At 42.6% G+C, this 27,500-nt stretch overlaps 2 protein-coding genes across 3 annotated transcripts in view; one reads left to right on the top strand and one right to left on the bottom strand.

The window, feature by feature from the left end:
- vps8 (VPS8 subunit of CORVET complex) overlaps positions 1-27,500 on the top strand; it is an 83,712-nt gene that overhangs the window by 18,411 nt on the left and 37,801 nt on the right. For both annotated transcript variants that reach the window (XM_085427206.1, XM_085427205.1), the window contains exons 5-20: positions 156-188; positions 441-495; positions 8,759-8,883; positions 12,270-12,356; positions 12,564-12,631; positions 13,106-13,259; positions 13,350-13,409; positions 14,097-14,204; positions 14,406-14,486; positions 15,691-15,861; positions 17,205-17,279; positions 20,151-20,186; positions 20,301-20,391; positions 21,012-21,058; positions 21,142-21,231; positions 22,424-22,470. In XM_085427206.1, the coding sequence (XP_085283332.1) occupies positions 156-188; positions 441-495; positions 8,759-8,883; positions 12,270-12,356; positions 12,564-12,631; positions 13,106-13,259; positions 13,350-13,409; positions 14,097-14,204; positions 14,406-14,486; positions 15,691-15,861; positions 17,205-17,279; positions 20,151-20,186; positions 20,301-20,391; positions 21,012-21,058; positions 21,142-21,231; positions 22,424-22,470 (1,328 nt within the window). The remainder of the gene's footprint in view (positions 1-155; positions 189-440; positions 496-8,758; positions 8,884-12,269; positions 12,357-12,563; positions 12,632-13,105; positions 13,260-13,349; positions 13,410-14,096; positions 14,205-14,405; positions 14,487-15,690; positions 15,862-17,204; positions 17,280-20,150; positions 20,187-20,300; positions 20,392-21,011; positions 21,059-21,141; positions 21,232-22,423; positions 22,471-27,500) is intronic.
- LOC146656478 (DELTA-sagatoxin-Srs1a-like) lies at positions 4,000-7,871 on the bottom strand. Its single transcript, XM_085427216.1, has 3 exons — positions 7,780-7,871; positions 7,003-7,096; positions 4,000-4,673 (listed from the first exon to the last, which is right to left on the bottom strand). Exons 2-3 carry the CDS (start codon positions 7,068-7,070, stop codon positions 4,247-4,249), a joined length of 495 nt encoding a protein of 164 aa, XP_085283342.1. The 5' UTR covers positions 7,071-7,096; positions 7,780-7,871; the 3' UTR covers positions 4,000-4,246.

Raw genomic sequence — 27,500 nt, 5'->3', positions numbered from 1 at the left:
ACGTCATTCGGGGCGACTGGAATCGATAAGGGAATCGTTTGCAAAAATGGCAAACAATCCCAAGGAATTGAAACAGTGGGAACCGGTTCTCAACAAGAACCGGGTTTCGATATCCATCCCTACTCTTAACTAAAACATTTTGTGTCTTCACTCAGGACAAAGTGGACGCTGGACTTCCAACAGCTATAGTGAGTATTTACTAAGTAGTTCATCTCAACACAAAGAGTGTGTAGTGACTGAATATGTACACCTGCATCAATAATTAAAAATATTTTACATACTACAGACGTGGATCAGCACATAGCAGAACCTGACAAGTAATGACAGCCGTCAGCTGCAGTCACACTTGGAGCCTTGATGTGTTTTGTCATTTGTACTTGTCTATCTGAAAACGCTTCCATGTTTAGTCTGTTCTGAGCTGTACGTCCCCGTGTCTTCAGACAGTGTCGGGTGTCATTGCTGTGGGAACGTCTCATGGTCTAGCTTTGGTCTTTGGTAAGTCTGAACTGTAATACTGTCTATTTACATTTACACTGTCAACAATATTTCCCTTTGAGAATAACTGTATCACTTTATCACCAATGAACCAGAAAGAAGCCCATAAATAGAAGCAAACCCCAAACACTTGACTTACTGATTGACAGGAATCTAGGTTTGACTGCAGATGTTTGTATTGAAGATACACAACAGTGGTTTAGCCAACTACAGCATGTTACGTTCAGCGTTGGTGTTGTTGAGACGCAGATGAAGGATACTCAGTGACTGTCACATCACAGCTAACGGTAGCGTTTTATGTGGCACTGGCAGACAGAGAGGCCATCATGTAGGACCATGTTGGACTGTTCTGCGCTAAGGGGGCGATAGCTCATTTCACGAGTGTAAAGAAGCAGCTTGGAGCAGGGCAACTGTGAGGTCGCTCAAAAACTGGCATCAGTTTGAGTACATGTGGAATGTGTCAATCCAGGTTGGATCATTTAGCCATGAAGATGCTGATGACTTGATGAAAGTGCACGCGCTGCCTTTGCATCGATGAATGTGTCTTTACACTGGTCAAACAGATCTGTGGAATCTAAAATGTTTGTTACAGTAAAGATGAATATGTGGCTCCACAGTCTTTAATCAGTTACAGTTCGTTTGCATTCGTTTATTAATGTAGCGATGCAGTAATAAAGCATACAGGCAAATTTGCTACGGCTTCAGCGTCACATTACAAATGGGAAATGAACTGTATGAAATTTTAAAAGCAGAATGTGTGCTGCACAAAGTCCTGATGTTTTCCTGTGTACATCACAACTGACCTCCTGACTTGCTTGAATAAAGACCGTCTTTGTGCTTCTAAAAATGGGATTGAATTTGATTTATTTCATCACAAAGTAACCATTTGTTATCAGGAAACATGATCACAATTATTAGAAGTGCATTTCACAGTAAGTATCATTGCAACAACAGTTACAGGACAATGTAACTACATTGTGTTTTGTAGACTGCTAGAAGCTCTCTGCACTTCCATTTTCATGCCTGTACATTTCAGATGATAGGTCCACGGGTTTCAGCATATTAACCGCCTTAGTTGTACTCTAGCATTAGGATATGTGTGTTTGGAAAGCCACAGTACAGAGGTTTCAGCACGTTTTTCAACTACTGTAGGATTGGCTGTAGCTCAGGACGTAGAGACATCATCTACTAATTGGGAAGTTGGTGATTTGATCCCTGGCTGCTCCAGTTAGCATGCTAATGTATGCTAACAAGATATTGAAGCCCGAGTTGCTCTCCAGTGTAATCAACTTTGTGTAAATGGATGAAAAGTGCTGTATAAGAACCAGTCCATTTACTTGTGATGGTGTTTGCCATTTAAAAAGAACAGGTTTAACACTGTTTAATATTCCTTACTGGACTGACTGGTCCAACCACACAGTCAGATAACTGCCACGAGCTGGTTATATATCCAGAGAACTGTGGTTTTAGCTCCACACAGCTAAAATGGATCGACTTTGGCCTCCTGCAGGCCAGGCGGTGAATATCTTTGTGTTGGAAGAAAATAGATGTACGCTAAAGTGATAGGTGGGTGCAGGAGGCATCATCATGTGCTGAATTGGACACACTTACTTATTGTCAGAGGAGAGGGAGCAGATCTTAATCAGAATCAGAATCAGAAAGGGGTTTATTGCCAAATGTTGAGCAGGTTTACAACATTAGGAAATTGCTGCGGTGCTTCAGTGCAAACATAGTGTCATAAATAGCACTTAAATAGACATGAAAAAATAAAAGAATAAGAATTAAAAGTGCTACGTAGAAAGATATGTGCATGAGATATACATGAGATATATACATGAGAATAAGAATTAAGAGTGCTACGTTGAAAGATATATACATGAGTGCAGGTGGTGATCAGTGCCAAACATGGAATGATGCAGTGACACAGCGTAGGGTCATGTGTTAGTGGCGGGTACAGTCATACGGTTATTGTTCATGTGTCCAACAGCAGAGGGGAAGAAACTGTTCTTATGGCGAGAGGTTCTGGTGCGAATGGACCGGAGCCTCCTGCCTGAGGGGAGCAGGTCAAACAGACTGTGTCCAGGGTGAGAAGGGTCAGCTGAGATCCGAGCTGCACGCCGCAATGTCCTGGAGGTGTACAGGTCCTGCAAAGATGGGAGTCTGCAGCCACCTTCTCAGCAGAAACGTGGTCGCCTTTAGCTGAGCTTCTGAGACATTATGAAGGGAATAATTTAGAAAATGATACTTGGCGTTGACTTGTTCTTTATTTTATTTGCTATTTTTATTTTCTTTCTCGTCTTGTTTTGTTTGTTTTATGTGTGCTGTGCCTTTCTTTTCTTTTAATTTTTTTTATTTATACTTGTAGTAGAAGTGCTGAGTCTACAAGTCTTATTTACTCAATAACACACAAAGGTAAAGATGTAAAGGAAAGCAAATACAGAAAACACATAAAAGATAGAACATACATGTGTGGCACCGGTGAGCAAAAACCAGATCTGACAAATACAAATGAAGTAAATTAGACACAATTGTGCAAAATTGATAAGAGAAACGGTGAAAAAAAGGAAAATAGTTCTTAAGGATAACTATTCATTTATCACTGTATCGCTCTTACGTATTTCATTCATTGTGCCCTTGGGCTCAGCAGCAGGACAAAGGTCCAATACACAGCAGCCAGTCCACCTCTGAGTGGGTAAAGCAAACCAACATGAAGACTTTGGGTTGGCCCAGACAAAGTCCTGACCTGAACCCGATTGAGATGCTGCGGCATGACCTTAAAGGCGGTTCATGCTTGAAAACCCACCGAATGTGGCTGTAGTAAAACAGTTTGCAGAGATGAGTGGGCCAAAAAGTGCTGTAAAAGACTCACTGCCAGTCATCACAAAGGCTCGATTACAGTCGTTGCTGTTAAAGGTGACCCAATCAGTTATTAGGTTCAGGGGCAATCAGTGCTTCACACAGGTATGTTTGGGTTTTTCTCCTTAATAAGAAAAACACCTTCATTTAGAATCTGCGTTTTGTGTTTACTTGTGTTATCTTTGTCTAATATTCAAATTTGTTTGATCTGAAACAGTTAAGTGTAACGAACATACAAAAACACAGGGAATCAGGAAGGAGGCAACACTTTGTCAGTGTCCTCTGTGCTGCTGCCGTCCTGGCACGCACCAAACATTTTTGTTCATTTCTGCTGAATCATCTCAGGATGCTACAGCGCCCTTTGACATTCTCACCCTGGAGAACAGTTTGGGTGTTTTTAAATGTTCAAAACAGCCTGGCGTTTCAGTTGACTCCAAGTTGACTCTTTAGCACTGAAAGTGTTCAGAATAGCTCGAGGTCCTTCCATCACCATTAGTGGTCCTAGTGTCGGTTTGAAAGGGAATTTGATCTTGTGTATATTTGAGGCCCACCGTTCGACAGAATGGACCTAAAGACTGAGATAATAAACAGAGAAATACTTCTGCAGAATCCGGAGGTGATGTTGAACAGAAGAGGGACAAATTTAAATCAGGTAAAGGTTTAGATTTATTGTTACGTTATACACTGGTTACAAAGAAAACCTGTTTTTGATACATACAAATCTTTCATGAATCAGTCTAGAGAAAGCACTCTTGAGTATACAACGGCATGCACTCGTTTACACTGAAATCAGCACTTTAGCAAGTGACCAGTTTTACCAGTTGATTGACCCTTGCAGATACGTAGTGGGATGCCAGTGATTGTTTTACTTGTGTAACATCTTGCGTCTGTTGTGTTAGTACATCCCTGTGTCATTGACATCCACCCTCAGGACTGCTTCACCTGAATCAGACATGGAGGCACTGACAATAACGTAGTCACCTTCATAAGAAATGCAGGACCCGTCAGCCTTGGCTCTTACGAAACTATTTTCACTCCCATTATACATGATGTCATAAAGATTATAGTCACAGTCGGTTCCTTTGTCAAAGATCCCCACGGCAAACCAGTTGGAGTAGAGGCTTCGATCATACGGCACGGAGAACATGACAGCCATGATGTGGCTATAGTCGTTCATGTCAGGGTTGACAAGGTCATAGGTGAAGACTCCAACTGCTCCAGTTGCACTGCCAGTGACTTTGTTGAACAGTGCACTGGCTTCAGAGCAGGGACCTACCATGGGTGGCAAAGGGACCTCGCATTTGCCACTCTCACTGAAAGTCCTAAGCATGGAGACACAGTGTGTTAGATGGGTCTAACAGAAACACTTTGACCAGTTCTTCTGGTTATACTTTCCAATAAGTAAACACTGTTTGTCTAAACTATGTAACAATAATGCAGTCAATAGGACACATTGCATGCACAACAGTATTGTAAGAGCTGAACAACCCAACAGGGCTGTGACGCTTTTGGTTTCTCATTCGCATTATTGAAGTTACACAACAAAAGTAACAATAAACTTATACCCACATACGTGCTCCAACCCTTATCCTTATAGGGCGAATGTATGGAGGAGTTTCATTTTAATAAATTGAATAAAAGTGCAAAACAGGAAGCAGCAGGGCTAAAGATGAGAGATCAGCTTTGTTACACACACACATACTCTTGGACTGCTTGGTTGGGGTTAGCATACGTTCTGCTTAAACGTCACTGTGGGATTTCTTCTTCCTAGCTTTGCGTTAGTGATTCTGCCCATAATGATTGTGTAGGTGTGCTGTCTTTGCTGTGCTTGTAGAGGATTGATGGTGTTTTTGCTGCAGTGGATTCATGTTTTTGGACTATCTAGAGCACATGTGTCAGACTCACATACAGCCCATTTTGATCAGTAATGGGTGAGACGCTCCTTTCTGTCAGTGTAAAGAAATTTCATATTTAACTGTTTTTCTGCATGTTTTTGTAGAAAAGTAAACATGTTCTGCATGTTTATGGCATACGTGCTGTCACATAATGGTCTTTGCATGTGAATGCCTGCATGGTGTGCCCATTAAAATAGTCCCAGCCCTGCCCACATGGATTCTCAGTAGGGCTGATGATTTGATTTCCACATACCGACAGGCCGTTAATAACTGACCAATGAAATGATCTCACGGGCCGGATGTTTGACACCTTTGCACAATAGTGTGCTGTTTACCATCATCAGGAGTAATGTGCATTTAATCCACCTCAAAAGTGACACATTGAGCTGCTGTTTTTCACCTCCCACATGAAGCTACAGGCAAGCTACACAAGTGTCCATAAAAATGTGCTGGATCATTATTTTCTATCCACCCTTATGCAGATCATTGAAGAACTTCTGATGCAAGTAATGGATTCATTCATTTTAGGATTTTACTTTGGTAAGAATTTGCAAAACAAACACTTTTCCTCTTTCCATTTGCTCAGATGTGCACTGGCTGTGTTGGATTTTGCAAAGTTTGCCACAGTTTTATTATATTTGTGCTTGTAAATAAGTTTTCAACAATGATAAACCCAAAGGTTTAAAAAGATTATAACCAACTATAATTATTGACGTGGTCATCCATCATGGTTGGGCTGGAGCTTATTCAGGCTTTCATAAGACAAGAGACAGAGTACACCCTGAACAGGACATGTCCCCAACCTATCTCATGCTAACATAAAGAGACAGAGAACCATTAGCACCTACAGCCACTTTAGAGTCACCAGTTAACTTCATTTGCACGGTTTTGGACTGTGGGAGGAAGCCAGAAAACCCATGCAGACTGCACACAGAATGGCCCCAGAAAGCTGATGGATTCAAACCCAGGACCTTTCCGATGTTAGGCAATGTCGCTAACCACCACACCACTGTGCTTTAGGTGTGTGGGTTTCATTCTGCAGCCGTCTTATACATCGTGGCTTGGGTCACATCATCATCTTGACTACTTTTTCTTGGCTCGACAGCACATGAACTCAAAGAACCGTCTCATGGTTCACCATGAGGGCTGACAGGATTTCTGCATGCTAATGGATAACTAGCAGTTGCATCTTTACTGTAACGATATGGCAGAAATGACCAACAGCGTCTTTTTTGTTCTGGAGCAGCACATCTGGAGAATTCATGTCTAAATAAAGGCGACAACTTCTCTGCTGCATCCTCAACAGCATGACTGTGTTCCTCACATGGCGTGCTGAAACCAACAGCCAATGAGGTCGTCCCTGCACCAGTGACCATCGCAGCCAGTTTGTAAAACTCATGACCGACAGCCTTCTGGTTCTTTCTCTCAATATTTGCAAATTCCCCTAAAACTCAAACATTACATAGAGAACTGGACCATAATGACATCATTGATTTGCTGTCATATTGTTTTATATTGCCATTTCCTGTGTTGTAAAGCACTTTGATTTTTTTTACCTGTGAAAAGCGCTATCTAAATAAATTTTACTTACTTACTAAATTGAGAACATCACAAGTGTCTGCAGTATTGCCATGTGCATACTGAGTAGATTTGAGCATTTTAGACTGTTTGTATTGGCAGCAAAAGATGATTTATGTTGCATTAAACCCATTCTTGAAACTTGCATCAGATGGAAAGTACAGAAGTAACACCGCACCTTGGATTGGCCAGAGTGTAGTAGCCGGAGTTGTTGTTAATCTCAACAGAACAGCTGCGATGAGGCATCGTGTTGATGTGATGGCAGGAGGAGGCTGTGAATCAGAACATAGCCTTTCACTTATATCACCATTTTTAAAGGGAAGACAGTCGTCAAACGTAGTGAGCTGTGTTTTGCTTAATGATGTGGTGACAGTGGCTAGAATTACACGAGTGAGGCCTGGAAATAGAAAATGCAGACCTGTTTTCTGTGAAATCACAAGTTATCATCTGAATTCACAATGACAGTTGACTAAGTGGGCCAATGGTGGAACAAGAATTAAGAGAGATGAATTGATGACGTTTAATATGAAAGTCTTGATAATATAAGACAGTCTTGCTGGGCTGGGGCCCAGTAGACATGTTGATGGATTAAGTAATTATTCAAATGTATCTTTTATATGTAGCTGTCATTGTTAGTTTACATTTACTTAGCACCTTTAATTTGTATTACATAAAGCATGCTTATATTAATGTATGCATGTTTTATTTTAGCAACCTAAGTTCCAAATAAGGATCTAACCAGTCAGACGGTCGACTCAAACTTTGACTGTGCCAAATATCCAGACTATAAAATGACACTCAGATGAAGTAGTTGGCAAAATAAGACTAATCAATGAATAAATGTGGTGCAGAAAATCTGGTATTGAAAGCCAGATATTACCTGGAAATGAAGCCACAAACAGCATCATTAGCTCACATCAGTAAAGGTAAGTTTGAACCATAGTGGAACACTTACCTTTGTATCACTGAAAAATACAAAAACAGTTTGAGCAAACGGATTGTTAGTCCGGGTATGAACGAGTCCCACTGTGCATTAGCTGTTATCACACCAGGTTATATTGACTCAGGTAATCACAACGTACCACCTGACTCCTTATCTCATGTTCAGAGCGTCCCACCCCTCTGTTTCTCTGCCGTATCTAACAGTGGTTAGACGGATCCATGCCTTTGGTGGAACCTTTAAGGTGGTTATCGAATGTTTGTACAAGGTGGGACTTCAGGATGGTACTGCTTTACAGCGTGTGTTACGCACACTGCCGCACATAAACACCACTGAGCTTTTAAGCTGGTTTGATTTCCCTAAAAGAGATGAAGTCATGCATTTCTGTCTTTATTTCGTCTTAGCATCATTGCTTTGGTTCTACTTTATAAAATGTTGCAGAAGTCCCTTTTAAACATGACAGATGTGTAACTTCAGTAACAGCATTCTGCCAGGCAAACTTCACTGTTATTTCAGAGACACACAACACTTGCTAATAAGCGAATTTACAAACACACACGCAGGAACAGAGGCTTCAGGGATGATGTTCTAACTGTGATGTGGTTTAACTGGAATTTGCTCAGTATTTAACTTGCAGCAGGGCTGATCAGTGTCTCTCTGTGTTGCTGACATTATGATGCCTGAGCAGGAAAAGGTATGACCACGTCTGTCAGATCCTCCTGAATGTTGTTCGTCTGGTGTTCAGCCTGAAACATCACTCTTTGTGTGCATTTTGGTTTGGCATGTTATTTGGTTTCATTTGTTTATTTTTATTTACAGTACTTTGATTACTTTTATGGCTCTTCATTTAGTGTCAGTTTTGTTTTTATGTTTAAATTATGTGCTTTTTAATTCTGGTATTGCACTCGTAAAACTGAGGACTGGGACAACTTTCAGTGTGTCTTTTGCCTGTTTTTCTCCTGCTCTGTCAGCTAAACGGCCTCTTCCTCTCCAGATACCAACCAGGCCTTGCGGCTCTGTCTGGGTACCAAGACGACTGGAGCAGAGTTTGGCGCCGTCTCTGCCCTGAGCATCAACCATGACTGCTCACGACTTCTCTGCGGGTTTGCCAAAGGACAGGTACTAGGACAAGATAAATAGACTTTATTTGCCACTAATTTACAGTTTATTTTGTTAAAGCTGCCAAATAGTAATGATGATATAATAACAGTTAAATCATAGGGCCCTTTCACCTCAGTGCATGTCGTGACTTGACACTGTGGAGGTGTTTGCTGTAGTCGGGTGGATGATTTCTAACTGTTGTTACTACCCGTGGCCAGTGGGTGGTGTATGAGGTCACTCACTAATGATGTGTTCCTGTATGTGATATTAACACTGAACATTTCATATAGAAACAGATGATTTTATCAGTTGTAAGGTTTAGGATGTTTTTAACAATTTAATGTCCTGTAGTGAATAATCCAAATTTGACATCACAGACGTGTCCTTCAGTTAAAAAAAACAAACTCACATGCTTCGCAATTTAGCATCGCCAGGGTCATTAGGTTGAACTCACCAATGCTCATGGTGGTCAGATGAAATCTCTGGGAGAAATTTGATTAACTACAACAAAACTGCTGCCAAAATAATTCAAAACAGCTGCCCTCCTTTTTGGTTTAGGACAGACTTTAAGAGTCTTTTTTATTGTTTTTAAAAACATTACCTTAAGCTGCCAAATTTGAACGATGGCTGGATAAGTACATATATAGAGAGATGCATAGACAGATATAAATAGACTTTATGAATCCCACCGTGGGGACTATAGCAGCACAACAGTGAGGAAGAAAAATTGAATTTGGGCAAAAAAAGATTTCCAAGAGTAACTAGAACTCGATATTTTTTATGTGCACATGAAGTGCAGTGGGAGTGATGATGTACATATATTTCAGCAGTTATCTGTATTTTACAGTGTGACTGCTGTTGGGATGAAGGGATGACCTTCCCACCAGGGGAGTTGTCACCTGTACAAAGGTGTTAGAAGGTAAAAGACTGCAGGAGCGTCACTGAAAAAGTCCCGCACACCTCAGCCTGCCCAGCAGAGCTTCAGTTCAATTTTATTTATACACAACAACAGTGGCCTCAAGGCGCTTCACAGTAGACCCTACAATAACACATACAGAGAAAAACCCAACAATCATGTGACCCCCTGTGAGCAAGCACTTTGGCCACAGTGGGAAGGAAAAACTCCCTTTTAACAGGAAGAAACCCCCGGCTCAGGGGGGCGGGGCCATCTGCTGCGACTGGTTGGAGTGAGAGAAGGAAGACAGGAGCTGACGTTGTCCTTTCTCGTACAGATCTGGAGTGTTTTCTGACCAGTCCGGTTTATTGTGAAGGTGAACATCCAGGAATTTGTACTTGTCCACGACATCAGTGCCAAAACCGTGCATGTTCACTGTGATGGGAGTTCTCACTAGTGTGGATGTGTAGGTGGTTGAGTTCACATCAGATGATAAAGTGAGTGATGTCCTTCCTGTACGCCAGATTGTTCCACTCACATACACATGCAACAGTGTGTGTGTCCCCACTGTCAGTGTATCTGAAGTCTGATTTGTAGAGTAGGACGCTGCCCAGGAAGGTCATATGAGTTAATGCTAACAGCTAACAGCTCATTAACACTAATGTCTTGTTCACAAACATCTGGTTCACATGCAGATAGACGTAAATATGGAGCTAGCTGCTACCACAGTCTGTAGCAAACTCATTAACACAGTGAAAGCCTTCACTTAAGAATCCTGATCTAGGAACAACAGCTTCCTGTTTCATGGTGAGTTACAGCATTTTCATGCTTCATGGGGAAACACTGAAATTCACCATGCTGACAGGATGATGCCAAAGATGAAAACTCACACTTTTCTAAATGAAGTACCATTACCTCCTGACGCTTTTCTGACCAAAGGTTAGATGGCTGGTCAGCCAGCGTGTGGGTGATGATGACTAACCCAACAGTGTGTCGGTGCTGGTGATCTTTTGAACTTTATAATCCCAATAAAATGTTAAAATAAGTGAACAGATGATGAATAATTAGAATCCGTGCGCTTCGTCCTGATCGTGGCAAATTCACAAGACAAAATAATCCGATTCAAATTAAAAACGTGCTCCTTTGTGATTATAACATATGAAAATTGTAAAATATTGATGACCTCAAATTACAGAAAGAAAAGTCTAGAAAACGCCTGAAGAACAGTCACAGGTGTCACAGCTGGTTTAACGTTTTCTTTAGTGTGTGGGGGGACACTGACGTGCACACTTTAAAACATTTTCAGCTAATAGGATCAGTTCACTGCACTGCTGTCTTTAGCAGTAGTTTTACGGCATATTTTGCAAATTACTGCATTCTGTTCGACATCCTCCTTGGGAAATCCAAACACACTGTTTGTGAAGTTATAGTTGATTATGATGGATGCCCCTCCCTCCACAACAAAGAGGGTGTCTTCTCCCGAATCCAAACTGGGAGCTGTTCCCACTGGGAGGAGACTGGAAACTGAAGGCTCTACCTCCTGTTTAAATATTCTAGGAACCACAAGTAAACCAGCAGTCTGAGCGCAAAGTGCTGGACTGGGGTGATACGGTCCCATAAGGTCTGTATGGGTCCTGATTACAGTAGTCCAAACTAGACGTAATAACTGCATGAACTAGTATCGGGTTAGACACCACGTTTTTTAACATTTTATTTGAATTTAAAATAACACCAATACAAGGATCAAAGGAACAAGAATCCCTGTTTTGGACAGGTTATATTTGTTAGTGTGGTTCATGTGTATTTGTAATTGTTTATTACTTGTTGTCTTTTAATGTGCAGGTTGGATACCATAATTGGCAGAATCAAAATACACTGATGCAGAAATGGGGAAATATGATACAAAAATATTGTAACACAAAGAAAAGACGTCACTAACATTACTGCTTTGCAAATGTTGAGTGGCTTGTCAAGCAGTTAATAGTGAAGTAACACAGCCTACCAATATCTGCTTCCACCAGCCATACCAGCGCTATGTGGCCCTGTGTTGGGCTACAGACACATTTCATTAAACCTTCTGTTAATGCATTTTCCTAAATAAATCTTTACTTTGCAAAGATTTGCACATTTTAACTATACGGATTATTTAGGACTGTAGCAGGCGCTCATAATGTGAGGTTGATCACATGTCATCCTCTGTGTGAGTGAAACTTGCACACTGTTTTGTCAGGATAAGGTCCGTTCTACTATTAATCGAATGCATTTTCGTGTGTTAGCCTAGTTTTTTCAGAACGATCATTAAATGATTGATTTGTTCATCTTTGTTTCATTTCCAGCCTTTTAAATCATTGCTTCATTCTCCATTTCAGAAACACATTAAGGTCGTAGCAAAAATAAAATTAGCACCAGCGTTGCTGATATGACAGGAATGCACTGCAGAATGTGTTCACAGCTTTCACTTGAGCTCATGACCACCTTCCTCGTGTCGTCTCTCCGTCTGCACGATCAGATTACAATGTGGGATCTAGCCAATGGGAAGCTTCTGAGGACCATCACTGATGCCCACCCTCCTGGGACAGCCATTCTGCATGTGAAGGTCCATGCACACACACACACTTGCAAAGTCAGCTTTGTTTTGTTGTTGTCACCAAACGTCACCCCTCCACTACTATTACTAAGGAAACATTTGTAACAAAGGTTGTATTTTTCTACCTGCGGCTCAGAGATGTCAAATGTTTCCTCCCTGATGATTTCTGTCTAACTTCTGTCCTGAGTTCTTCTTTTGCCTTTCTTGTTATTGCAGTTCACAGATGACCCAACTATTGCCGTGTGCAATGACAGTGGAGGATCTGTTTTTGAGCTGGCTTTCAGGTGAACGACTCGGCTTTAAATGTTACAGAAATGTTATTTTCAACCATCAGGTTTTATGTTCCTGAGCAGTTTTTACCCCTCAGCACTGAAAAGCTGACGGAGTATTGTTGGCATAGCTGGAAATGAGGATTTTCTAATTGATAGCATAGGTGCATCTACTAAAGATCTCAGATGAGTTAGTAACTTTAACCTCGAGGTCAGAGGTCAAGTTTTTCAAAGATCTTGTGATAACTGAAGAAGGAGGTGACCTCGCATTTTCACACTTATACCACACGTACATCTATGAGCAGGCTGAGGGGAGGATGCTTTTTGTAACCGAGGTGCTGAAAGAACTTTTTGGTCTTCTACCTCTTAAATGAACACATGTAATCCCACCAGCAACAAGTGTTGCCGTTTTAACTCGACTCTGATTCGGTGATTTTTTATGTTCATCTTTCTCATTGGTTCCCCTGCTTTCCCCTCGTTTGTTCTCAGGAGGGTGATGGGGATGCGGTCATGTGACTCTCGATGTCTCTTCAGTGGTTCTAAAGGGGAGGTGTGCTGTATCGAACCTTTGCGTTCTCCTCCGGACTTCAGAGACCATCCCATCACGCACTACTCTCTGCTCGCTATGGCATCTCTCACTAAGGTGTGCAGATGCCAAAGGTCGTCCGCAGGTCATAATCGTGTTCTCATTCGTGCAGCATCAGGTTCTGATGGTTTTGTCTTTTCACCCCAGATTCTAGTCATTGGATTAAAGCCCTCCCTGAAAGTCTGGATGACATTTCCTTACAATAAGGTATGAAGTGCGGTTTGCATGTATGAGTCAGATCCACTGACGTGATGAGGCATCGTGTCAGATGTGATGGCACTACTTTGTTGTGCTGTATTCATTTACCATGAACTGTAATCAAGAGGCAGAGCAGAGCTATCGAGTCCTTGTTTACCAGGCAGGCACAAAGAGAACTGCCCAGAGGTCCTGAAAGACTCGTTCCAGCTCGAATCGCCTTCTGCTCGAGCGTGTGTCTCTCTGACAGTCAGCACGTAGGAGACGTTAAAATCAACAGCTTTGATGCTTTGAACGGCTCAGTTTCACACTCAGCATCATCATTCATTTCTTAACTTGCCAACATGTCCGAAGTGACTCAGCTGCTGTTTTTAGCATTTTTTTGCTTTGCAACTAGAAAGTTGGATTTCTATCTGGTGGTGTTACCAGCCACTGGTCCCTGTTCAAAATATGTGTCTTTCCCAGTACAGTGGATGTGCTTCTACATGCTCCTCTCCTTTTTGTTCCTTCTTAGTTAAAGAAGTTAAAGGTTGGATCTTATTTCAAAAACGTGTCTACGTTTTATTTAGTATCACGTCACAGTTAACCGGGACAGGGCAGAGTTTTCTCCCCAACAACGTGGTGATGGGAACGTGGCACACCCTCAGAGGCGCTCCGTGAGATTCGTTTCCGATGTCGTGTTATGTTCTCCTTTGTTAGTCGGATCCGTCCAGCGTTCCTCAGCTGGCCTGGCAGTTTGTTGCTGTCCAGAAGATGGTCAATCCAGTCCTGGCTTTTTGCAAAGGAGATACCGTCCACTTCCTCTTGGTAAGTGCTGAACTGTGATATATCAAAGCTTTCAGTAGATGTAAATCATTACTATGTTAAAGCTACGAGGATACAAGCTGACACTAAATAATGTTGGACTGAATGTTTCCCAGACGTCTGATTTCTGAAGCGCGCAAACACTTCCGTCAAAGAGCAGTTATCCCGGGATCATGTTTCTCTCCTCCACCACTGTTTGTTCAGGTAAAGAAAGAGGAATCGGGGACGATCCACGTCATCAAACAGAGACAATTCCAGCTCAGCTGTGACATCATCAGCCTAAGTGTAAGTACCCCGAGAAGATGCTCAACAGTGGCACATACTCACTCATGCACAGGTCAGCAGAGGAGTGCTGGATGTATTTAGGAGTTTAAACCTTTCAGGATGGTTTATTCTTGTAAAATACGATCACTCCTGATGACAGCGTTTCCTGGAGTGAACCTCTGGTTTATTAGAAAGTTCCATTCTGCTGTTTTCCTGGGACAAAGACTTTCTGGTGCAGATAATATAAAACGCTGAGCTGACATCACTGTTGGAGAAACTTCAGTCCCTGTCATCAAAAAGTCTTCAGTAGTGAAACAGGACAAACACCAGCGGGGCGGGGCTCAGTGCCAGAGTCCTGGGAGCCTGAGGATCCTCTGCAGGATCTTTGCTGTTCCTACGACTGCGCTTTTCTGCAAAGAGATCTCAGATGTTGTTCCTGGAATCTGCTGGAGCCACCTGCCCAGTTTGCAGGTCACTGGCCCAAGTGGCCCAATTACCACTGGGACCACTGCTGCATTCACCTCCACGTCTTCCAGAGCTCCTCTCTCAGCCCTCGGAGCTTCTTGAGCTTGTCCTGTTCCTTTTTCCTGATGTTGCTATCACTCGGTATCACGACTGTCGTCCACAAACTGCTACGTTTGGTTGGTCGGTCTGTGGCTGGTGGGATTCTGGGTGTCAGTGGTACGTACTGTGCAGGCCCTGTGCATCCACGATCCTTCCTCTTCTTCCTTCTCATGTTTCTGCTGCCTGCATAAAAAACTGTTTAAGTTTAAGATTAATCACAGCGTGTTTAGCTAATGTAAAAATGTACTTTGTTGTTTGGGCTAGTGAGTTAGAATATGAGTGCAGACTTGTTTATAGTTAAACATGTGTATTGTCTGATTATGGATTATTTTAATATGATTGAGGGAAAGCTGGATCTGTAGCCAATTCAAATGAGCTCTCAAATATGCAGCCAGGATTGTTCCAGAAACGTGCTGATGGCTGCCAGAGTAGTGTGGTTGAGGTGCAGGTGCGGTGGGACATTTATCGAAGTGACGTTACGATGGCGTTTGAATCTATTTGAACCTGTGTGTAAACTTCTTGTGTAGGTTAAGAAAAATGCCAAATACATTTTAACTTGTGCATCTCATTTTTAATGCTGTACAGTCGTTGCACCCGTCAGAGTCATGGGCATTTATATGACCCTCTGTCTGTTTCCTGCTGTACCTCTGTGTCTCTGCAGTGGATTAACAGCCGTACGCTGGTCCTGGTGGACAGCCACGAAAAGCTGCACGTGGTGGACCGGCCTAGCCAAGAGGTTTTGGAGACTCTGGACTTGGAGCAGGTGCAGCTGGTCTATAACAGCCGACATTTCAAATCATTGGCAACTGGAGGAAACGTCTCCCAGGCTCTGGTGAGGGTTTCGTTTGTAAGGCATGGTCAGCGTTTGAGGCTTTCATTTGAGATGTTGATAGTTCGTGTTTTTTGGGAATCTGAGATTCAAAACTCATGAAAATGTTAGTCAAAACCCTGCTACAGTTCTCTGTTAGTAATAATGCAGCAAAAACCCAACAAAAACAAAATTCAGCCTTTGAAGAAACCACAAAACAAGTCACTTTGTCCAGAGAATAAGTTACCGCATTTTCAAGATTCAGATGTGGAACCAGAAATTAACCGACCTTATCATTCATTTGGTATCCAGGTAACCAGATTTATAACAAGTTTCTGCAATATTTAACTGTCTTTTATTTTATTGATAATGACGACATGTTGTCATGGCAACTGCTGTGTGGCAGGCAGGATGAAGGACCCGAACGCAGGACTCAGAAACAGGAAGTTAAAGTTAAGGTGCAGCTTTATTGCTGGGAAAAACTCCACATTAGAAATAAACATTTACAAAAAACAAAACAAACCTCAAACGCAAAACTAGAAACTAAACTGGGAACTGGAACCTGAGAGTAGGAAACTGGAGCAACACAAACCAGGACAGCGAGCTAGGACACTCTCAGGAAGACGAAGGGAGAAAACGCAGCACGAAGAGCCTCTGAGGACCGAAATACAAGTAGGATCACGAGAGGATGGGAAACAGGAAGAAACGCAGCTCAGACAACTCGGACATGATGAGACGAAGGAAGGCACAACACTGATGTAGGACAGAGACTATCAAAATAAGACAGGAGATACGACACGTAGGCACAGACTCAGAGACACGAGCGAACACGACGACATAACGACATGGTGACAGAGGGAACATAGAGACGAGATTGACTGGAGACGTGGGACCAGGACAGGTGCAGAGAAAACACGGCACCGTCAAAATAAAACAGGAAGCACACGACAGAGACACGGACTTGACAGTGAACAGAGGGAACACGGAGCACAGGGACAGGAGTGACACGAGGTTCAGTGGCTTTCACTCGGCACCATGAGCACAGCAGTTATCAGTAAATGTAGCTCTACAGGTCAGCACAGGACGTTTGGATAGTTGCTCATTTAAACACAAAGACACTTCCTGATTTTAACATATCGAGTTCTGTTCATGCAAACATGCAAACAGATTTTGAACCTGAACCTAGAGCGTTGCATGAATCAGGTCCTGGTTACCTTCTCTATTAATTACACCTGCATATCTTCTAAATTCTTGTGATTCAGGATCTGGTCCCAGAATTCCTGAGAAAATAATAACAATGTGTTTGAAAGCATTGTCAGTGAGTTCACCACTGACCTTTTGGCTGTACATCTGTGTTTGTGTTTCAGGCTTTAGTTGGAGAAAAGGCTTGTTACCAATCAGTCTCGAGCTACGCAGGACAGATTGTGTATTTGGGCACCAAGGTACTGTTTTGTACTATTTACCTTTCTGTTCTATACATCTGTTATATCATCACCATGGATGAAAACTTTTGTTATTTATCAATGGAAGCATTTTAGCTCAGGCTCAGTGGTTTGGAGACAAAGTCAGGGAGCTGAAGCTGAAATGGTTTGGACATGTGCAGAGGAGGGACGGTGGATTTACTGGACGGAGCATGTTGAAGACGGAGCTGCAAGGCAGGTGGAAAAGAGGGAGATCACGGATGAGGCTCGTGGATATAGTGAAGAAGGACATGCAGTCGGTAGTGTGAAAGAGAAGCATGCCATGGGTAGGGTGAGATGGAGGCAGATCTGACAGAAATGGCAGGTTCAGAGAGCGCTGGCTCTCCTGACTGGGTCATGTTGTGTGCCACGAGTTCATCTCTGTGTTGTGTGATCAGAACAGTAATGTTACAAATGACAGTTATTTATTACAGTCACACAAAGTTAATAACTCCATCCCCGTCTCCAACGCGTGCAACATCTCAACACTGATGAGAATCAGTGGTGACAGAACATCATGTGCAAGTACTTGAACAGTTCATGAGTGTTTCTCAAAAACAAAGTTAACAAAGACTGAACGACCAAGTCAATCTGGTTCCTTCTTAGATGCGCTGCCCGCTCCGAAAACAAAAACATCTGTGACAGATGTTATAAAAAGGCGTTTGTGGTTGTAACCGGACTGCTGCTGTTAATGAGGATGTGAATACTGATAGAAGTGTGCAGGCTGGACTCTGCTGATTGCTCAGGTGTGACTTTGGCTCATTCTTCCATTCAAACAGTGTTCAAACCCTGAAGGTGCCTCTTCTGTGAATTGGCTTCAGTGTTGAGGAAATGCAGCATTAAGACAGTCTTCCCGCCTCATCTGTCAGACCTGATAAAGATAAATTTTGAACCTTTACTCAGCGATATGAGAATCTTGATCGCTGGTCTCAGATGTATTTTTGGGGAAGGTAAACGTAATCAAAATGGTATGTACACCTAAGTTCAACTATTTGTTGCAGGCTCTGCCAATTCATGTTCCTTTGAAATACACCAAACAGTTTGACCAGCTCTGTAAAGCATTTACATGGAGTAATAAAAAGCTTAATTGAATCTGAGAAAACGGCAGAAACCAGTGGACAGAGGAGGGTTAGGGATGCCTAATCTACTTTTATATTTTATGCTTTTTCTCTTCGGCATCTGGCACATTGCTTCTTACCCCCTGAGAAAGCGCCTCCTTGGTTTTCCATTGAAAGCACTGCTTGCTCGCCATTTACACCATTATATAGCTTATCAACTAATCTGCCCCCCCCACGTCCAATCACAGCCGGTATTTTCTCATTTGAAAGAAGTATGGAAAAGAATGTCCAAATTATTCAACTTTGACCCATATCTCAACCAGTCTGCTGGTATTGGGTGTAATCCCACCACCAGATCCCATAATTACCCTTCTTTTGGAAGCTCTGGTTCCAGAGAGGTGTAACAGTGCTGGGGGATCTATATGAAAACAGTATATTTAAATCATTTGGAAAACTTGCAGAAGAATTTGATTTACCTAGGCAGGGATTTTGGAAAGACCTGCAACGAAGCCATTTGATGACCAATACATTTGGTTTATCCGCAAAGTTCCCTTTAAATGGTAAATGGCCTGTATTTGTAAAGCGCTTTTACTAGTCCCCACTAGGGACCCCAAAGCGCTTTACACACCCAGTCATCCACCCATTCACACACACATTCACACACTGGTGGAGGCAGCTACAGTTGTAGCCACAGCTGTCCTGGGGCGCACTGACAGAAGCGAGGCTGCCATATCGCGCCATCGGCCCCTCTGGCCAACACCAGTAGGCGGCAGGTGAAGTGTGTCAGGACACAACGACCGAGACGGTCCGAGCCGGGGCTCGAACCGGCAACCTTCCGATTACAAGGCGAACAAAACGCTTTTATTAGCTTCTGATCCTAACACACTGTCCCTCAAAAGAACGTGGGAAATGGACTTAACGGCTTTACAGTGGAGGAATGGCATCCTCAGGAATCTGAAAAAAATGTCACGTGAACTCAAGATTGTTCCCATTTCAGATTTTAAATAGATTATACTGGACACCCTCACGGTTGCACAGGGTGGGTCGAGCGACTGATGATGCATGCTGGAAGCGCCAGCAGGGAAGTGGCACTCTTTTACATTTGCTTTGGGGGTGCGTCAAAGTCCAAGATCATTGGATTCATATTCACACCGTAGTAGAGAAGGTTGTAGGTCAAGGTCCCATTCATGAACAGTCTTTACGTATTAGGAGACCCTTCAGCTTTGAGTCACTTACCCACTCCTCTTGCTGGGTACAAACGGCGATTATGCTGGAGAGGAAGCTGTTGGTGAAAGAGTGGAGGCCTCATCGACTCTTTGGGACAAGTGGCAGCTTACGAAAGATTATAGACTGCTGAATAGACTGGACGACTATAACGACAAATGGGCTAACTACTTTTCATTAGTTAAGGTCGGACTAAATAGGAAAGCTGTAATTGGGTCTGTGTGAAACATTGGCATCATTGTGTATTTATGTTGTTTTGGATCTTTTTCTTTGGGTGGAAATATGCATCGATTCTCAATTTGTCCACTCTGTCTTCTGGCTTGTTTGTTTTTTTGTTTCTTTGTTTCTTTGTTGTTGTTTTAATATTAAAATCTAATAAAGTTTGAGTCATAACAGAAAAAGACAGTCATTGTCCTCGGTGGACTATGACTAGGACCTATCAGTTATGTATACATTGTATATTTTCGGGGTTTTGAGGTTTAATAATCAGAAGAGTTTCATATTTCAGAGAAGAGCACACACTGAGCGTGTCCCATTTGACTGTCTAATGTTATGTTGTCTCACCCCTCAGTCAGCTCACATTATGACTCTGCGGAACTGGAGAGAGGTGGGTGTGACAGTTTGAGTATCTGTCCATTAGCAGCAACAATCACTGTTTAATTAGAATTGCGTAGGCCTGACCTTGACCTTTGCCCTTCCCTGTCTCTGCTTATATGTCCAGCGCATTGACTGCTTGATGAAGCAGGAACATTTTGTTGAAGCCCTCTCTTTGGCCTGGTCCTTTCACGAGGGAGCTGCTAAGGCTGTGGTTGGTGGGTATAATTCATTTCACTCCTCTGTCATCGATATCACAGCCACACATTACACTTGCCTGCGATATCTATACCGAGCGCTCCGATGCCCACTAGGACCACCGTCACCTTCACCCTCCACATCTTCTCCACCTCTTCTCTGAGTCCTTGGTGTTTCTCCAGCTTCTCGTGTACGATATGTGATTAACTAATTGGCATTCCAGAAATGTGCACAGCTGGTGCCCATTCTGCTTGGATGCCAGTAGGATCGTGTGATAATCCAGACTTTGGTCATATCCAGTGTGACCAGCCATCAGTTATGATATGTGTATCCTGGATTTCACTGCCATTTGTCTTGGGGCTATGAAGTTTTAATGCACGCTTTTGGCACTTTGGTCAAATCTGTTGACTCTCTTGAGCATGACCCTAATAAGCTGCCTGCAAAGAATAATTCCTGACCAACACCAGCACCAACAGTGGGGTCGTTTCCAGTTTATGACAAACAGTATCACTGCATGCTTGTAGCTAAATGTTACCATACTCATAACATTATACTGATACTGTTATATATACTATATTATACATACTATACTTATATATACTACTTATGACAGATCATTTGTGAACTGTGTGTTTTTAAGGCCTGTATGGAGATTCTCTGAAGAGGAAGGCAGTGGTCAGTGACAAGGTGAGAAAAGATAAACGTTTTCTGTTGCATCAAATCTACTTTTACTTTGACATTTCAGCTTTCTAAACTCACCGTGTCCACAGATGATCGAGATCCTTTTCCAGTTTGCTGAGCATGCTTTGAAAAAGTGTCCAGAACAAGGCAAAATCCAAGTGATGGAGCAACATTTCCAGGTAAACTAAACTGCCGTAGAGAACACAAGTGTGTAGCCACGAAGTTAGTACAGTAGCATGGTACTGGCGTCCAACCGATCAGTCCACTTTGTATTAAACTGACGAGTCTTCTTATCTTATTATTCAGGATCTGAGTTCATCAAGCATATTGGCCTCAAGTTCTGTGTTTTGTAGAAAAAAAAAGATTCCCTGGTTGCAGAGCATTATAATTAGAGCTAGGGACGTTCCAACGAACTTAGTTGACTCAAAGAAAAATGAGACAGACTAAGAAACACTCAGATATCAGCTTCAGTTCCAGAAGAGTTTAATGGACAAAGACAAATCCATTAATCCCACGCTTGCTAAATGTGCAGCACCTCGCATCGTACCAACATTATACTCTAAACAGAACTGATGTAAACTATAACACGAAAGCATGATACCACAAAGATGTGTAAAAAATAAATAAAGACTAAAAGTGTGCCGGTGCATTATGAATGATGCACATTGCTCAAAAATGAATGAAATAAAATCTTGTATCCAGGATGGCATTCTGACGGTGTTAAGAAAAAGATCAGGCCTAGACTAACAGATTGATGGTGCTTCTCAACAGTGATGCTCCATCTGGTGGCCGGTGGCTGTGCAACATTTTTAGGATACAGAAATTTACCCGTGTTGTTCGAAAAAAAGTGATTTCCAATTCAAATCAGTTCAGTTTTTTTATACAGCACCAAATCACAACAACAGTGGCCTCAAGGCTTGTAAAGTAGACCCTACAATAATACAGAGAAAGGCCCAACACTCATATGACCCCCGATCAGCAAGCATTTTGCCCACAGAAAAACTCCCTTTTAACAGGAAGAAATCTCCAGCAGAACCAGGCTCAGGGAGGGGCGGGGCCATCTGCTGTGATTGGTTGGGGTGAGAGAAGGAAGACGGGATGCTGTGCAAGAGAGACAGAGATTAATAACAGGTGTCAATGCAGAGAGGTCTGCACATAGAGAGCGGAGAGTTTTCCAGTGTTTCCATTCTCTCTGTCCTTGCTGGTATTCATAAAGCAGCCAACATGATTTACCTATGGGCTATGTGTATGTAGCTGAAAGAGTTAAGATGCTGATTGTTACTGTTTAATCAGCTCTGTTTTGTTGACATGAATGTTTAACATTTGAAGTAATTCTCTACCAACCCCACCCTCTCTTTGTGTTTCTCTCAGGATGTAGTTCCAGTCCTGGTGGATTACTGCCTGCTGCTACAGAGGGCGTACGTGAACACACACGTGAATCTAAATTGCCCATAGCTTAGCCCTGTCTGAGGTGTGACCTGATAGGATGAGGGAAGAGGATAGGTGGATGGATAACCTTTTAGGTCTGCTATTTTATCTTTGGGGCAGCGTTGGCTCAGGTCGTCTACCAATCGGAAAGTTGGTGAATCAGCTGACTGTGTGACCGTGAATTTCAGATAAACCCCTTAAGTATAGAAAAGAGTGCCTCTGAATGTGTGTGATCAGATGAATGAGGCTCAGTTTGAAGAAAAAGGCTTAGTAGCCATCAGTCCCTTCATCTTTCAGTTGACAGTATAATCTTACTGAGTAATATTCAACAAAGTGGGTCATCAAAGCTTCTGACACTAAAATGAAGACAAAAGATCTTAAAACTTCTTGTGTAATTTTAATTAATTCAATGTTTTTAAACTTGCAGACAGCATTTGAAACACGCTTATAGATTACAATGAAAATATTTAAAAAACTCCACCAGTGCACACCAGTGTTCCCTCTAATGTTTCACGTGTGTGAGCGAACACACAAACTCCCTGAGCGTCCCCTGGACCACTGTGAGCGACAGCAGACGTGTGCACTGTGGTCACGCCAGCATCCAAGTTACATGTTTATTAAAGTAATCAAATTACAGCATTTATGTTAGACTACTTTTAATTACCTGCTTCAGCCCACTTACAATGAGAATGTAAACAATCTTGTTCCTGACCTGCAGCATGTTAACACTGTTGGAAGGAAAATAACTTGAACTCCAATTTTGAAAACACAACTTTCTTTTCTTTATTTTTAAAAAGCTCTGACTGTATTTTGAGTCTGTGGTCTGGGAGAGAGTCTGTAACTCTGTCTGCAAATACAGTAAATAATGACCAATGTTGGGCAGTTAATTATATAGTTACTTCAAAAAAGTAAGTGTTTTGTAGCTATTCTTTTAAATGCAGCCAAGACGTTTTTAAACAAACACTATTTACAGAACTGTTCTGCATCAAATCTGATGCCACACAAATTATTTGTGCCACTCCAAAAAATAATTCCTGTCCACTATGAGATGAAGGAGAACAACAGCCTGATACCTGCAGGCCTGACAGCAGCAGATGTGTCACTGCTGTAACACCTGTAACACTCAGCAGGCGCCTCATTGTTCTGACACACAACAACACTATTGACTACACTACACACTAACTACACACTAACTACACGCTAACTACACGCTGACTACACACTAACTACACACTAACTACACGCTGACTACACACTGACTACACACTAACTACACACTAACTACACGCTGACTACACACTGACTACACACTAACTACACGCTGACTACACACTAACTACACGCTGACTACACGCTGACTACACACTGACTACACTACACACTAACTACACACTAACTACACGCTGACTACACGCTGACTACACACTAACTACACACTAACTACACGCTGACTACACACTGACTACACACTAACTACACGCTGACTACACGCTGACTACACACTGACTACACTACACACTAACTACACGCTGACTACACACTGACTACACGCTGACTACACGCTGACTACACACTGACTACACACTGACTACACACTGACTACACTACACACTAACTACACGCTGACTACACGCTGACTACACGCTGACTACACACTGACTACACACTAACTACACACTAACTACACGCTGACTACACGCTGACTACACACTGACTACACTACACACTGACTACACACTGACTACACACTGACTACACGCTGACTACACACTGACTACACTACACACTAACTACACACTGACTACACACTGACTACACGCTGACTACACGCTGACTACACTACACACTAACTACACACTGACTACACACTGACTACACACTAACTACACACTGACTACACACTGACTACACTACACACTGACTACACACTAACTACACACTAACTACACGCTGACTACACACTGACTACACTACACACTAACTACACACTAACTACACACTGACTACACGCTGACTACACGCTGACTACACACTGACTACACTACACACTAACTACACACTAACTACACGCTGACTACACACTAACTACACGCTGACTACACGCTGACTACACACTGACTACACACTGACTACACTACACGCTGACTACACGCTGACTACACGCTGACTACACACTGACTACACGCTGACTACACTACACGCTGACTACACACTAACTACACACTGACTACACACTGACTACACACTGACTACACAATAACTACACACTGACTACACACTGACTACACACTAACTACACACTAACTACACACTGACTACACACTGACTACACAATAACTACACACTGACTACACACTCACTACACACTCACTACACACTGACTACACACTGACTACACACTGACTACACAATAACTACACACTGACTACACACTGACTACACAATAACTACACACTGACTACACAATAACTACACACTGACTACACACTGACTACACACTGACTACACACTAACTACACACTAACTACACACTGACTACACACTGACTACACAATAACTACACACTGACTACACACTGACTACACACTGACTACACACTGACTACACACTAACTACACACTGACTACACACTGACTACACACTGACTACACGCTGACTACACGCTGACTACACGCTGACTACACGCTGACTACACAATAACTACACGCTGACTACACAATAACTACACACTGACTACACAATAACTACACACTGACTACACGCTGACTACACAATAACTACACGCTGACTACACAATAACTACACGCTGACTACACAATAACTACACAATGACTACACGCTGACTACACGCTGACTACACAATAACTACACAATAACTACACAATAACTACACGCTGACTACACACTGACTACACAATAACTACACAATAACTACACAATAACTACACACTGACTACACACTGACTACACTACACACTGACTACACACTGACTACACTACACACTAACTACACACTAACTACACGCTGACTACACGCTGACTACACGCTGACTACACGCTGACTACACGCTGACTACACACTAACTACACACTGACTACACACTGACTACACACTGACTACACTACACACTGACTACACACTGACTACACTACACACTAACTACACACTAACTACACGCTGACTACACGCTGACTACACACTAACTACACACTAACTACACGCTGACTACACACTAACTACACGCTGACTACACGCTGACTACACACTGACTACACTACACACTAACTACACGCTGACTACACGCTGACTACACGCTGACTACACTACACACTAACTACACGCTGACTACACGCTGACTACACACTAACTACACACTAACTACACACTAACTACACGCTGACTACACACTGACTACACTACACACTAACTACACACTGACTACACACTGACTACACACTGACTACACACTGACTACACGCTGACTACACACTGACTACACTACACACTAACTACACACTGACTACACACTGACTACACGCTGACTACACGCTGACTACACTACACACTGACTACACACTGACTACACGCTGACTACACGCTGACTACACGCTGACTACACTACACACTGACTACACACTGACTACACGCTGACTACACGCTGACTACACTACACACTGACTACACACTAACTACACGCTAACTACACGCTAACTACACGCTGACTACACACTGACTACACTACACACTGACTACACACTGACTACACACTGACTACACGCTGACTACACACTAACTACACTACACACTAACTACACACTAACTACACACTGACTACACACTGACTACACACTGACTACACACTGACTACACTACACACTGACTACACACTAACTACACGCTAACTACACGCTGACTACACACTGACTACACTACACACTAACTACACACTGACTACACGCTGACTACACGCTGACTACACGCTGACTACACACTGACTACACTACACACTAACTACACACTAACTACACGCTGACTACACGCTAACTACACGCTGACTACACACTAACTACACGCTGACTACACGCTAACTACACGCTGACTACACGCTAACTACACGCTGACTACACGCTAACTACACGCTGACTACACGCTGACTACACGCTGACTACACACTGACTACACACTGACTACACACTGACTACACGCTGACTACACACTAACTACACGCTGACTACACGCTAACTACACGCTGACTACACGCTAACTACACGCTGACTACACGCTAACTACACGCTAACTACACGCTGACTACACGCTGACTACACGCTGACTACACTACACACTGACTACACACTGACTACACACTGACTACACACTGACTACACAATGACTACACAATGACTACACACTGACTACACACTGACTACACAATAACTACACACTGACTACACACTGACTACACACTGACTACACACTGACTACACACTGACTACACAATAACTACACACTGACTACACACTGACTACACACTGACTACACGCTGACTACACGCTGACTACACGCTGACTACACAATAACTACACAATAACTACACGCTGACTACACAATAACTACACACTGACTACACACTGACTCTACACTAACTACACGCTGACTACACAATAACTACACGCTGACTACACAATAACTACACGCTGACTACACAATAACTACACGCTGACTACACAATAACTACACGCTGACTACACAATAACTACACGCTGACTACACAATAACTACACAATAACTACACGCTGACTACACAATAACTACACGCTGACTACACACTGACTACACACTGACTACACAATAACTACACGCTGACTACACACTAACTACACAATAACTACACACTAACTACACGCTGACTACACAATAACTACACGCTGACTACACGCTGACTACACGCTGACTACACGCTGACTACACGCTGACTACACGCTGACTACACAATAACTACACGCTGACTACACACTAACT

The sequence above is a fragment of the Rhamphochromis longiceps genome, linkage group LG13 (genome assembly GCF_057381845.1).
Source record: "Rhamphochromis longiceps isolate RC_006_pf linkage group LG13, R_longiceps_female_GT1.1, whole genome shotgun sequence".
Lineage (NCBI taxonomy): Eukaryota > Metazoa > Chordata > Actinopteri > Cichliformes > Cichlidae > Rhamphochromis > Rhamphochromis longiceps.
Note: the sequence above shows the minus strand (reverse complement) of the source record. Positions and strands in the feature narration are given on the sequence as shown.

Coding starts and splice junctions, on each gene's coding strand:
- LOC146656478 (XM_085427216.1), bottom strand. CDS start 7,070: ATGCCTCATCGCAGCTGTTCTGTTGAGATTAACAACAACTCCGGCTAC. Junction 4,674..7,002: donor TACACTCTGGCCAATCCAAG/GTGCGGTGTTAC, acceptor CTCCATGCTTAG/GACTTTCAGTGAGAGTGGCA.